Source organism: Culex pipiens, chromosome 2 (genome assembly GCF_016801865.2).
Source record: "Culex pipiens pallens isolate TS chromosome 2, TS_CPP_V2, whole genome shotgun sequence".
In the NCBI taxonomy this organism is placed as follows: domain Eukaryota; kingdom Metazoa; phylum Arthropoda; class Insecta; order Diptera; family Culicidae; genus Culex; species Culex pipiens.
The window spans coordinates 3,819,376-3,834,996 of NC_068938.1; the positions used below are offsets into that span (position 1 = coordinate 3,819,376).

Consider the following 15,621-nt stretch of genomic DNA (forward strand, 5'->3'; position numbering starts at 1 on the left):
GACAAACTAATGATGCAAAATGGCTTCTTTAGGCATACCGAAGGCACCAAAAAAGTTTCAGCCGGATTAAAAAATACAAAAAAATCGAATGACCGAAATCTAAGAGAATTGCTCATATGTCAAACATCAAAATGTGATATCGTGGGTTAGTTTGGGATAGGTCCAGAGCGCCATTTGTAAACAAAGCTGCCTTTCGATCTATTCTCGATTAATTTACGAAAATCAATTTTTCAAAGCATTTTGAAATTGTTCACTTTACGTCCTGTATGCACTATTTACTGAAAACCTGTGAAATTTGTTTCAATCCGTTTTCGAGAAAAAAAAGCAGTTGCAAAATTAAAAAAAAAATTACATGATCTTTTATGCGTTTAAAACCATGTTTGTAATTTTGGATTATTTGATTTTTTTTTGTGAAACTGTTAAAAGATTTTTTAAAATAATTTAATAAATTTAAGTTTTTTTTGTAAGATGTTTTTTAAAACACTTCTTTCATTCAAATGTTAATATCATGGCCTGTAATTTCAGTATTCATATTTTTGCTTTAAATTTGTTATGAAAATAAGTATGAATGATTTCACGGTTCATAATTTCAAAGACAATGTGGGACATTTTAAGAACTGCCTGAAACCGTCTTATCTAAACAAATTATAAACTAACAAATTAAAATTAAATTCTAATTTTTGACCAGAAATAATTTTTTTCATATCGAGCCTAATAAAAAAACCCAATAGTTGGTCGAATTGAATTTAAACATTTTAAGCTGTTAGTAACATAACGGTTCGTGTTGTTTTTTCTGCACTGTTTTTTTTTTTCATAGCACCAAAAACCCCGTGGCGTGGTGGTTAGCGGCTTCGGCTGCCGATCCCTCATGTGTGCTAAGGGGCCCGGGTTCGATTCCCGCCCATCTCCTCTGGGTGTTCTGTGTTTGTCCCGTTTAGTTAGTAAATTCAGTCTGAAAAGACGGTGTGATGTCTATTATTAAAAAAATCTTCATCAAAAGAAAATCTTTTGTACCTCATCAAGAGGAAAAATTCGAAAGGAACACGTCTTTCTTCTCTGCTGCACGAAAGACCGGTTAAAAGAAACTCAAAAAATCATCATCTGGATTATTCAACGGAGCACCAATTTCTTCACTACACTTAAGGTGTAACGTCACAAAAATTACCCAAAAAAATATTTGTCACTTTTCGTAGATAAACAATGTATGTTTACAAAGAAAAAAAAAACTAAATGAATTTAAATGGTGATTACAAAAAGATCAATCAAAAATCTTCGACTGATCGATTTTCTTTGAAAAGTTTGGGAGCGATTTTCATTTGCGTGATTTGCCTCCTCTCTCATTCACGGGCGGAGAAAGTTCGCAAGCGAAATAACACATAGTTGCATCTATATACTGAAAAAAATCTTCTTCAATATATGTATGGAGAAACTGGCCAAGGCAGTTCGTCCTGACTAATGATTCATTAGGATCAACAATGTGTTAATGAAACTATTTTGTTATTTAAATTTTTTATCTATAGTATACGTTAGAGAAGTAATTTTATATTTTTTTATTTCTTTGAATATCTTAAATTAGTGCACATTATTTCCCTGATTAAAATAATGCATTAGGTCATTCGGGAAATGTTGCAATCTGATTCTCCAAGAGTGATAATTTAATTCGATTGAATTTGCTTTAGCCAAATCACATCAAAGACAAGCTCAACACAAATTATCTGGCACCGACCAACCAGCCGGCCTGAATTTGACTAAAAGGGATAAAATCTAATAGCAAACTCGTCGCTCGTCCGATCCACCACCAAAGGGGAATTAATTAATCAGATCGACCCTTCCCCTTCCTCACTTACCGTGCAATCATTCAGCAGAAACCAGTGCTTGCTCGGCCGGGACCCGATGTCATCTAGGTGCGCTATCGACTCGTACCGGCCGCCCGTGTGCTGCAGCCAATCCTGGCAGGCCGTGAAGGCCCGGTCCCGTGCCGCTCGCTCCCGCGGGCTCCGATCTGGGGCGCCGATGCCACTGTCCAGGGCGGTGTACTGATAGCGAACGTTGTGCCTGCAAGTAGAGAGGGTTGGAGGTTTGTGGTCAGTTTTTCGTTTGAAGGGTTGTTGTTTGATGGCATTCCCTCTAAGGTGGCCGGAGCGGGCAACACCGGAACAAACGGAATCGGCTAGACTCGATCCACACTAGGAACTCGAGATAGAGAGAGAGGGTGAGAGAGAACGAGCTAGAGAGGGAGGGGTTGATTTATAAAAAAGAGTAACGAAATCTATCAACACGATCGCTATTAATATGGAACATATGGCTATTTTAATAAACGTGACACTAGCGTTTAACAGTTTGACAGAGGTTTCTTTTTGTTCATATCTTTCTGATAGGTCATCCCGATGATTGGGGATAAAAAGTAACGACACAGCTTTTCCGGAAAGAGTATGAGAGGGGTGGAAAACATGGCTGGAAAAACAATCAAATGCATCGTTCAATTTTCCAGAGTGATCCGTGCGAACGAGATGTGTATAACAAAATCGACCCTTGATGACGTGAAAAAGAGAACGTTGACAGGCAGAGAACCGTTTTGCACGGTGGGATTAAACGTGATAATTCCAAAAAATATCAGAAAACTTGTTGATTATTTCACATTTTTAAAATTGATTTTTTTCTATTTATATTTTTTCACGTTCTGTAAGGTTTGTTTAGGTCAACAGAATAAAGACTTTCAAATGATGTAGAATTATGGAAAAAATATTTCAAGCCCACCCTGCACTATTGTGGATTAAACCCGGAAAAACAGGTCAACCAGAACGAGACCTTTTTTTCGTTGTGCCCAGCCTCTTCACAGAATTGCTTCCGCTCAAAACGATGAAACTGGTCCAAACTATACGAACCGCCTGAAACGCACAGATTGCCACCCAGGAGCCATCCAAGGCAATCAATTTGCACTAAAAATTCAACACGACGCGTTCGCGGAATTGGGACACGCTGGCACTTTCCACCCCCTCCCCCCTCCCCTCGGGCGTGCAGTGATGATCAATTTGAGCAATTGCGACATAATAAACTGTGATTGTTGTAACGTCGCAAGTTCCTTTTTCGATATTGCAACGAAAATCGAACATTTACAAGCGGAACGCAAACATCCCGTAATTGGCACAGTGGGGTTTCCTGGAAGCTAGAAGGAGCTATCTGGAAGGGGGGAGGGACCGCCCCGCCCTGCCGTCCAATTAATAGTGTAATAAAAAGTGTGTCTCCACATCGTGCTATTCTGTGGCGCTCAGCAATTGGCAGTGTCGTTTAAGGATAGGGATTCACTAGACGGAGAATGGAGGAGGACACAGATTATGGAAAATGGTAGTTGGTTGCCCGAGTAGAAAGAAAAAGGTGAAACGGAACACAGTTTGTTATTGTTCTTTTTTGACTGACACATAACTTTTAATACATTTTTAGACAGCTGAATTTCTGCAACAATTTGACAGTTCCATGGAAACTATAAATTTTTCGTGGAATGATAAAAGATGGTATGTAATTTGTTCTTTGATATCCCATATTTTTGATCAAATTATTATCAAACTGATTGTGGAATAACTACAGTTCTTTATGCAACTTTGCCAAATACATACATATTTGTACATTAAAAAAATAAGCTCAATTCACAATCATAAATAATATTCTAATAATACTGTGTTCTTTACTCAGTTCTTTCTAAAAGATAGAGTTTAATTTTTAAAAATATTTTATTTTTTTTTAACAAGCTATTCTTGATGGTTGTAACATTTTTGAGAGTTAATCCATTCTTTCAAACATTACCAAAAAGTCCGACCTTCAAAATATTTTGTTATTTTTAAAAACAGCATATTTTTGATTGTCGTAATATTTTTGTAAGTTTTTCCATTCTTTAAAAGAAACATGTTGTATTTGGGTAATTCTCTACCAACTCACACGAAATCGGGAAAAGTTGCCCCGACCCCTCTTCGATTTGCGTGAAACTTTGTCCTAAGGGGTAACTTTTGTCCCTGATCACGAATCCGAGGTCCGTTTTTTGATATCTCGTGACGGAGGGGCGGTACGACCCCTTCCATTTTTGAACATGCGAAAAAAGAGGTGTTTTTCAAAAATTTGCAGCCTGAAACGGTGATGAGATAGAAATCTGGTGTCTAAGGGACTTTTATGTAAAATTAGACGCCCGATTTGATGGCGTACTCAGAATTCCGAAAAAACGTATTTTTCATCGAAAAAAACACTAAAAAAGTTTTAAAAATTCTCCCATTTTCCGTTACTCGACTGTAAAAAATTTTGGAACATGTCATTTTATGGGAAATTTAATGTACTTTTCGAATCTACATTGTCCCAGAAGGGTCATTTTTTCATTTAGAACAAAATTTTTCATTTTAAAATTTCGTGTTTTTTCTAACTTTGCAGGGTTATTTTTTAGAGTGTAACAATGTTCTACAAAGTTGTAGAGCAGACAATTACAAAAATTTTGATATATAGACATAAGGGGTTTGCTTATAAACATCACAAGTTATCGCGATTTTACGAAAAAAAGTTTTGAAAAAGTTACTTTTTGCGTTTCTCTTTGTTTCGTCGTCCGTGTCTGTCGCGAGTGACCATGAACGGCCATGATCGATGACGACCAACTTTTTCAAAACTTTTTTTCGTAAAATCGCGATAACTCGTGATGTTTATAAGCAAACCCCTTATGTCTATATATCAAAATTTTTGTAATTGTCTGCTCTACAACTTTGTAGAACATTGTTACACTCTAAAAAATAACCCTGCAAAGTTAGAAAAAACACGAAATTTTAAAATGAAAAATTTTGTTCTAAATGAAAAAATGACCCTTCTGGGACAATGTAGATTCGAAAAGTACATTAAATTTCCCATAAAATGACATGTTCCAAAATTTTTTACAGTCGAGTAACGGAAAATGGGAGAATTTTTAAAACTTTTTTAGTGTTTTTTTCGATGAAAAATACGTTTTTTCGGAATTCTGAGTACGCCATCAAATTGGGCGTCTAATTTTACATAAAAGTCCCTTTGACACCAGATTTCTATCTCATCACCGTTTCAGGCTGCAAATTTTTGAAAAACACCTCTTTTTTCGCATGTTCAAAAATGGAAGGGGTCGTACCGCCCCTCCGTCACGAGATATCAAAAAACGGACCTCGGATTCGTGATCAGGGACAAAAGTTACCCCTTAGGACAAAGTTTCACGCAAATCGAAGAGGGGTCGGGGCAACTGCTGTGTGAGTTGGCGGAGAATTACCCATTTTGATTTTTTAATTCTTTAATATTAGCCTTTTCTTGATTGTCCTAAAAAATGTGGGTTGTTTCACTCCTTTAAACATGAGCAATTCTTTCTAAACAAAACATTTGAAATATTCTGTAAAAGTTTTTTTTAAAGATCATTTGGAATTGAAATTGAAAGTGAATTTTACTGAAAACCGATCTCTTGACCATTTGTACTTCGGACCTTTCGTCATACATTCATTTAACTTTTAGGATTGAAACTTTACAAAAAAAAAACCTTTTTGGACAATGAATGCTTTACTTTACTTATTTTTTAGACAGGATAACAAGTATAAAATCTAAAAAAAAAAAACAATTTTTTTTTCAAACTTCATAGTTTGCCATGGGGTTTTAGGGGACGCAAAATTACGTATGAATTGTCACAAAATTTAATTTTCAATGCATAATATTCAAATTTGTACGGATTAGCGCGTTAAATTATTTAATAAAACACGGTTTTTATTGACAAACTTAAATATAGTAAGACTCTATAAAAAATTTAACGTTATTTGTTTTTAATTTTGCAAATTTGGGTTTGAGACTATTTTTAGTTTATTTAGTTGAAAAAAAGTGTTTTTCCATCATCAAATTAGGCATCCAAATTTAAATTAGAAATCATCTAATTTGCTCTAAACTACCTCTAAACTACGCAAAAGTGCTTTAAAAAATTTAAATCCAAGATGGCGGTCAATTTGGCGGTGACAAAATGTTGAAAAATGTATTTTATTATTTATTTTATTATTAAATCAGCTATTCAAATTTGACTAAAATGGGGTCGATGAACTTGAATATATTCATATATGATGTTAAAAAGATGAAAAAAAAATAAAACGAAAAAAAAATCGTTACAAACCTTCGGATAACCAAACTTCGGATAATCGAGGCTTCAGATAATCGAGCCTGGACTGTATTTAACAAAATAATGTTTTGCGAAAATTTTCGTATTTTTTAATTTAAAATCAGATACAATAATATTTACAAATTTTTTAATATGTTTAAAAAATACAAATTTTGTAATTTAAAAAAAAAATAAACTTAAAAACTCTAATCTAACTACAACTTCATTCTAATATCATTTTGCGTCTTTACGTATATTGCAAATTAATAAAATTTTAGTTTAAATAAAAATCGTTTTTTTTTGTGAACACCATAGTGTTTTACAAATTCATGTTAGTGTGAGTGAGAATCCATACTAAATTGTGTTTTTTTTAATACCCATATTACACATCAAAAACAATGGTTGAGGAAAATATTTTTAAACCATGAAAAGATATAGTTTGAATAAGTTCATTTCCTAAGGCTACTTTGAATAAGTTATCGTCGATAATCGGAAAATATATTTATCGTAGTCCAATAACGATAACGATACTTCTATCGTTGACGTCATTTCCTCGGTAATATTGGAATAACTGAAATACTCTATTTTTTTAAATTCATACATACCGTTCAGAATGCTTCCTTTCTGCAGAGGTTTCAATGTCAAGATAAATGATGAATATGAGTTAATTTTCATTGCATGTTCAAGCGTTCATAGATTTTCGTGCCGTATTATTTTGAAGATAAAAAAAATGTTAAAAAAAAGATTTTTGATATTTAAAAACTGGGTTGGTTGTCGAGGATTAACTAAATTAAGTTATCGTCATAATTTTCTACGAAGGACCAAATAAGTAACTAGGTATCCCGGTACAACATTTAATTATTTAACCTTAAAAATGGTTACTGCTTGAAGCTGTTTTGAACTTACTTTTGATTTGGGAACAAGCTCTGTTTGCATTTCGATTCTTTTTAATGTTGGCATTTTTTTATGGGTAATTCTCTACCAACTCACACGAAATCGGGAAAAGTTGCCCCGACCCCTCTTCGATTTGCGTGAAACTTTGTCCTAGGGGGTAACTTTTGTCCCTGATCACGAATCCGAGGTCCGTTTTTTGATATCTCGTGACGGAGGGGCGGTACGACCCCTCCCATTTTTTAACATGCGAAAAAAGAGGTGTTTTTCAATAATTTGCAGCCTTAAACGGTGATGAGATAGAAATTTCGTGTCAAAGGGACTTTTATGTAAAATTAGACGGCCGATTTGATGGCGTACTCAGAATTCCGAAAAAACGTATTTTTCATCGAAAAAAACACTAAAAAAGTTTTAAAAATTCTCCCATTTTCCATTACTCGACTGTAAAAATTTTTGGAACATGTCATTTTATGGGAAATTTAATGTACTTTTCGAATCTACATTGACCCAGAAGGTTCATTTTTTCATTTAGAACAAAATTTTTCATTTTAAAATTTCGTGTTTTTTCTAACTTTGCAGGGTTATTTTTTAGAGTGTAACAATGTTCTACAAATTTGTAGAGCAGACAATTACAAAAATTTGGATATATAGACATAAGGGGTTTGCTTATAAACTTCACGAGTTATAGCGATTTTACGAAAAAAAGTTTTGAAAAAGTTACTTTTTGCGTTTCTCTTTGTTTTGTCGTCCGTGTCTGTCGCGGGTGACCATGAACGGCCGTGATCGATGACGACCAACTTTTTAAAAACTTTTTTCCGTAAAATCGCGATAACTCGTGATGTTTATAAGCAAACCCCTTATGTCTATATATCAAAATTTTTGTAATTGTCTGCTCTACAACTTTGTAGAACATTGTTACACTCTAAAAAATAACCCTGCAAAGTTAGAAAAAACACGAAATTTTAAAATGAAAAATTTTGTTCTAAATGAAAAAATGACCCTTCTGGGTCAATGTAGATTCGAAAAGTACATTAAATTTCCCATAAAATGACATGTTCCAAAAAAATTTACAGTCGAGTAACGGAAAATGGGAGAATTTTTAAAACTTTTTTAGTGTTTATTTCGATGAAAAAGACGTTTTTTCGGAATTCGGAGTACGCCATCAAATCGGGCGTTTAATTTTACATAAAAGTCCCTTTGACACCAAATTTCTATCTCATCACCGTTTCAGGCTGCAAATTATTGAAAAACACCTCTTTTTTCGCATGTTTAAAAATGAAAGGGGTCGTACCGCCCCTCCGTCACGATATATCAAAAAACGGACCTCGGATTCGTGATCAGGGACAAAAGTTACCCCTTAGGACAAAGTTTCACGCAAATCGAAGAGGGGTCGGGGCAACTGCTGTGTGAGTTGGTGGAGAATTACCCTTATATATTGTGTTTTTTTTAAATATTTTTCAAGCAAATATTTTTTTAGACTTGAAAAATAAACGTAATTATGAATCAGAAACACAGTGTGATAATTGATTTACTACTATCAAAATTTGTTCCTACATCACACCAAGTTGTGTTCTTATTAAAAATCTTCTTTCCTATCGGGCAACCGTGCTCAGTAGCCGTGAATCCCTGCCAGGGTAAATCCTGTCGGCACACCACCAAGTCCCACAAGTTTATTTGTGATCGGAAAATGGGAAGCTGACTGGGCTGGCAAAGCCTGGCCAAAACCCGGCTGCGAGTGGGTGGTGACCGTTCAGGGACGTTTGTGCAATCGGTGTCACAGCAGTAGCATATCCCGGTATCCCGGTGTGACCTAGTTACTGTGTCTGGGCAGGAAAGCTGACTGGTCTAGGGATGGGGTTCGGGATATGCTTTTCACAATAGAGTTTATTTGGGAATTTCGTGTGTGTTTGTTTGTGGGCTTGTGGGAGTCGATTTGTTGTGCAACTTGTATTTGTTTAGAGGGGTTGTTTGAGCCGGTTGGAAGTACGTGATTCAACTGTGGTTTTTAGCAGTGTGGATGTTACTTGTTGGTTATGTAAGATTTTCAAGTTGTTCATAGTTTTTTAGGGGTGTCGGAGATTACGTAGCAGATTTGAAAGCTTTTCTTCGTGGTACTTAAGGTGATTCAACAAAAATGAAAACTTCTTTCTTCAGCCAACATTGTCGGGCTATTTTTGTACCACGAATCATCCCTTTTAATCGGTTTACTTGTGGTCAATGGAATTATGTTCCTTTTCCTCACATTATAGTCCGGTGGCTGTAGATAGGGATGACTTTCAAGTTTGACTGATATCTAATAGAGAGAAAATTCTTCAAAGAAAAGTACTTTGATACAATCTGCTTCTCAGAAAAAAACAATCATCAAAGCAAGATATCTATTTTGATAGCTTCTAATGGAAGATTTTTCTCCTACAAAAGTTTCTCTTCACTTGTAACGTGCTTCCCGAGCAAAGCTCTCATCTTGGATAACGTAATGAACATTAGTTCAATTTACATAAATGCTTAATTTTGTATGAATAATAATGCTCATGCATGGTTCGTGAGTGTGTTTGCTCGCGGAAAATCTCCCGAGATAACGACTTCGCAGGTAATTCAGCAGCAACAACCATGAGAGGACGTGAATTTGCATCACATCTTGGTTTGAGCAAGATGTTTTTGTTCTTAACCATCGTCGTCCTGACGAGGCTGCCAAGCGTCTGATAAGGAATGTTTTTTAATCTTTCGTCCTTGGTTCAAGTCGCAGCATCCTGGTGAATTCCTTCGCCGGGTGTATGCTAATGGAAGCGGAAATTATGGGGTTTCCAGATAGAGATCGCAGACAAAAAAAACGGAAGAAGGTGATTCAAGTTGATAAATTCATCGCCAGCCTGCGTTTCGGGGGAGAAAAGCTTCTTCTTGGTGCTTGTGCTAAATACAAATATATCAGAACGAATGGGGAGGCGTAAAGTGAATGTAATACTGCCTTCTGTCTGGGCTGGGGCCGGTTGGTTATCACACCCTGGAGGGTTTTGGGGCGAACACGATGTGCATCAGGAAAGTGAACTTAATTCATCTGAATAGTTAATTCGCTACTGAATTATAAGCGACTCGCAATCCGGGAACGGAAAAGGATTAATCTATGGGATTCCTTTAAGAAGTTGTACAGAATCTTTGAATCTTTGAATCTTTGAATCTTTGAATCTTTGAATCTTTGTAGCTTTCTTCAGAGTGATCAAATCTCTTCGCACTTTTCGGTTAATTTGCAAATTCCAATCGCTAAGAGACTTGAAAATCATTAAAAACGGATAAGTTGTTCCAAATATAAAATAAATAAAAATGAAGGCACTCGTCGTCGTCACGAGATATCTAAAATTGACATCGGATTCATGATCACTAAGGAGCTCAGAATATGGGATTTTTATGTAAAACTTTAATCCACAAGATTAATATTTTTTGAGAACTCTGGGACAACTATGAGCCAAATCAGTCAAAATTTACCCAATACACAGTGGTCCGAAACCGAAATCTAGCGTGACAAAATTGATAGCGGCCACACGATAAGATTTAATGCTTTGGTGTCTTCGAGTCAAATGATCAGGGGCAATAGGGGCATCTTTTGGTATGGTGGATCAGAATTCTTATTTTGGTGGGATGACGAGATATCGCTTCGGTGTCTTGAGAAAAATTGTAGAATTGTTGTTATGAGCAACTTTGCTGAAGAGAGCAATTCTCTGAGATTTCGGTCATTCGATTTTTTTTTATATTTTTTTTCCGGCTGAAACTTTTTTGGTGCCTTTGGTATGCCCAAAAAAGCCATTTTGCATCATTAGTTTGTCCATATAATTTTCCATACAAATTTGGCAGCTGTCCATACAAAAATGATATGTGAAAATTCAAAAATCTCTATCTTTTGAAGGAATTTTTTGATTGATTTGGTGTCTTAGGCAAAGTTGTAGGTATGGATATGGACTACACTGAAATAAAGTGATACACTGTAAAAAAAAATTGGTGATTTTTAATTTAACTTTTTGTCACTAAAACTTGATTTGTAAAAAAACACTATTTTTATTTTTTTATTTTTTGATATGTTTTAGAGGACATAAAATGAAACTTTTCAGAAATTTCCAGAATGGGCAAAAAATCTTTGACCGAGTTATGATTTTTTGAATCAATACAGATTTAAAAAAAAAAATCGAATATTGGTCGCAAATATTTTTCAACTTCATTTTTCGATGTAAAATCGAATTTGCAATCAAAAAGTACTTTAATGAATTTATGATAAAGTGCACCGTTTTCAAGTTATAACCATTTTGAGGTAACTTTTTTGGAAATAGTCGTAGTTTGCCCACCTTAGAAAAAATATTTTTGAAAAGCTGAGAAAATTCTCTATATTTTGCACTTTTGAACTTTGTTGATACGACCCTTAGTTGCTGAGATATTGCCATGCAAAGGTTAAAAAACAGGAAAATTGATGTTTTCTAAGCCTCACCCAAACAACCCACCATTTTCGAATGTCGATATCTCAGCAACTATAGGTCCGATTTACAATGTTAAAACATGAAACATTCGAGAAATTTTCTGATATTTTCGAATACAATATTTTCAAAAATTTAAAATCAAAACTAACATTTCAAACGGGCCAAACATTCAATATTACGCCCATTTTTTTTTTGAAAAAATCTGTATTGATTCAAAAAATCATAACTCGGTCAAAGATTTTTTGCCCATTCTGGAAATTTCTGAAAAGTTGGCATTTTCAATTTCAATTTCAATTCGGTTTTATTTGTGAATCATCCAAGTAACAATGAGTTCATTTAGGCATATATCAGAGTTTTGGTGTTCCTTTCAGCTGTGTTTTACACAGTAATTCAATCGAAAAATTATTACTTATAACTATGGAATAGACAACAGCAAGAAAAAGTTTTCAAAAAACTTACAGAAACGTTGGCATTTTATGTCCTCTAAAACATTAAAAAAAATAAAAAATAAAAACAGTGTTTTTTTGCAAATCAAGTTTTAACGACAAAAAGTTAAATTAAAAATCACCCATTTTTTTAACCGTGTATCATTTTTTTCAGTTTATTCCATATACCTACCTACAACTTTGCCGAAGATACCAAAACGATCCAAAAATTCCTTCAAAAGATACAGATTTTTGAATTTTCACATAGCATTTTTGAATGGACAGCTGCCAAATTTGTATGGAAAATTATATGGACAAACTAATGATGCAAAATGGCTTCTTTGGGCATACCGAAGGTGTATATGAAAACGACATAAGCCTGAGTATGTCGTTGCGAGTTTGTGCCTTCTGGACATTTTCAAAGCTTATCAAAACACACATTTATCTTCGAAGAGAGCGAAAATCTGACCTTTTAAACAAAAGTTCTAGCCAAAATACGACTAAAAAGACGTCATTGAGAAATGTAAATAACTTAAATAGGTGGTGGTGGACCTGGCTCTTAAAATATTTTTTGTTTAATATCGTTTTTTGGCTACAACTTTTGATAGAATCGACCAAAATTCGTTTTTCAAGAATAAAAATGTTCATTTTGACAAACTCTACAATTGTCTAGAAAGGCTCAAAAATGTACAAAATGATCTAGTGGTTGTAAAAGAGGAAACAAATTTTAGCTGAAATATTCCAGGAATAAATTTAATTATTTTGTTGTCTCAACTTTGTTTATCAATTTTGTTATCACTTTAAAGGTAAATTCCCTAAACTTATTTGATGATGAATGGAAAAAGTGGAACATTGATACGCCTCGTCTTTCAAATTTTTCCGTACCCTCGTTACGCAGTGTAGATGGGATGGATGGCAAAATCTTTAACCGAGTTATATATTTTTTGATTAATGTTTTTGGAAAAATATTTTAGAAAAGTTACAAAAAATACAAGAGAAAGTCTAGTTGCAAAAATGTAGAAAAACACTGTCAAAATTCATAAGGCAGCTACTCAATTTAAAAAATAATCATAAATTCTGGGAATGTACAGAATTAAGATGAAAATATTGAACACATTTCCAATCAAAAACATTCATTTTGTCACCTTATGGTTATTTTTTTGTACACTAGACATTTTTCACCGGATTATGTTATTGGTTATTTTGTGTATTTTTTGATTTGGTATTTGTTTTAATTAAATAGGTCAGAGATGAATTTTTTTAGACTATTACAAATCGTCGCCAATCATCGTTGACAGTCATAAACATTTTGTTTTAGTTATCTTGGCTCAATATTCAATTTTTTATGCAAATTCATAACGACTTTTCTGATCCATTCGATTTATAATAAATCGAATGAATAAGAAAAGTCGTTATGAATTTGCACCAAAGGCTCAAACATTTTTGAAAATGATAATTTGTAAATTTATTGATCACCAATCGAAACACGGATACATTCACAACTGGCGTTTAAGATATATTGAAAACTAACCCGAGATCTAAACTGTTTTTTAATATTTGTAATATTTGCGAGATTGTGTAAGCAATGCCGCCAAAAAAGATTTCGTAAAAAAAATGTTTTTAGATTTTTGAACCAATGATTTTAAAACATCTGTTTATGTATTTTTAAACCTGGAAAAATCAATGGTGGCTCTATATTTGAACCTTTGTTATTTATGTCATACGATTTTCAATCCTTTTAATAATAAATTGTTATTTTTGTTCGTTAGTTTGAAATAAACACGTGAGTTTAGGTCTGGAAAATTGCTTACTTCACATTGTAAACGACAAAATTTCGGTGAAAAAACCTAAAATCGTAGAAGGTTGTTCCAGGGGGCGAAGAATCCATTGATTAATTGATTAATGAAGTATTTTTTTATAAAGCAATGTCTTCAGTGTGTGTTAAGCAAATTAATTATTGAATGTTGAAGGTTAGAGTTTAATAATAACAAAAAAAAAAACATTTTTTTCAATACCTAGCGAACTAAACGGAAAACGTTTACCGATGGTATGGTCAACTTATTTGAACTGCGACATTTTGAGTGCTGATCCAATTGAGGTGGAATGGCGCATATGAATAACAGGATTCTGATTGATTTTTTATTAAATATTGTATTTTCATACCTAAACAGGAACAGTAACAAGAGTGTTCAAAATATCCAAAATATTTATCAATTTTCGTAACAAACAACGAATCAGAGCCCATTTCCTTAGCACAGCACGTAGCATAATTTCCCCCAAAATACCAATTTATGCCATCGTTGCCATAGAGTCAGAGAGGGTAAGAGAAATTGACCATGTTTCATGCTATCTGTCTGGTGTAGATGTCGGCGCACTAATTTCCAACGATAGTGTGACACACAAACTCAACACACAAGTCACAAGAACAACAGCACATCACATCACACCACAACACAGACATTCACAATTCAGAAAGGGGAAGGTGTGCGTGCGCTTGTGTGTGACAATAGATATTCACTTTCGGGAAGGAAGTTCAACCCCATATCTGAGAGCACCTTTTTTTTCTTGTTCGTCGGATATTAAAGTTGTCCCCATCTCCAACCACATCCATCCAAGTGGGTGTGTATCGATATCGGTAGGGTAGATAAACACGTCTAAAATGTCCAACAACGTAATAAACACGATCTTGTTGTGTCGTGTGACCGGAGAGACACCTTTGTCGTCAGGTTGGTCGGTTATAAATAGAGAAAGGATTAGCCCTTTTGTTTTTATGCCGGAAGTTCCGGGGGAAGGATAATAATGGGATTCACGTGGGTGTGTGTGTGTGGTCGTGTTAATGCTCGGACACTCTATACGGGTATAGGGGGGGTAGTATGTGTGTGTGTGTGTGTGAACGAGAGACGACAGAAGGAGCTCTAGCAATTAACTCGGAACAACAACCATGTACAGATCTTTTTTTTCGTAAATATAAGTGTAATTAATAACGAGGTAAAATGGTTTTTCTATAGAGAAAGATAAACATAGTTTCGATAAAATGAAAGAACGATGAATTAGAGCTACGATTATGTAACGTACTAAATCAGAAATCGGGGAGTTTTTTTTGTTTTTTGTTTGGTTTGTAGGAACTGCACTCCATTTTCGAAATGGGTTCTTTTTGTGTCATTTTTAAGTGTATTTTTTTGGTGTTTTTGCACGGTGCTGCTACGCCGCACCATCAGTTTTTCAATCAAATTACAATTTGGCTTTCGTTTGTTATACTTTATTCCTTATCATTAGCTTACAAATACAATAATTTAGTCCTTATCATTAGATTAGAGCGTTATCCTTATTGTTGATTAATTCAAGCTAGCTTTCAATCATGGAGTGAAATTTTCCTGCCAATGGGTGGGGTGGATTAAATAATTGAAGCAAAATTATAACAAAAACAAAACATAACACTAACTCTAATGAAGAATCGCTAGCAATAGTTGTTCTAACGGTGACGAATCGAGCATTGAACGAACGTGGTGGATTCTCAGCTTTCGCTGGTGGCAAGCTTGCTGCAGCTTTCGAGTGGAATAACCCCTTCCAGCGCTGCGCGCTTGTTGGAGGAGATCTCTTATTTTCCTCCAATTAGTGCAGAAACAAACTCTTGACCTCGTTTTGCCTTGCAGAGCTGCACAGCTGTAAAAGTGTGTCCTCGCCGGCAAGAGTCACTTCACTTCAGATCAGAAATGATGGAGGACGG

At 34.6% G+C, this 15,621-nt stretch overlaps 1 protein-coding gene across 8 annotated transcripts in view; it reads right to left on the minus strand.

The window, feature by feature from the left end:
- LOC120412454 (slowpoke-binding protein-like) overlaps positions 1 to 15,621 on the minus strand; it is a 141,199-nt gene that overhangs the window by 41,829 nt on the left and 83,749 nt on the right. For all 8 annotated transcript variants that reach the window (XR_005604817.2, XR_005604816.2, XM_039572923.2 and 5 more), the window contains one exon: positions 1,848 to 2,055. Coding sequence is in view for 6 of the 8 variants with exons in the window: in XM_039572923.2 (XP_039428857.1) it covers positions 1,848 to 2,055 (208 nt within the window). In the remaining 2 variants the exon portion in view is untranslated. The remainder of the gene's footprint in view (positions 1 to 1,847; positions 2,056 to 15,621) is intronic.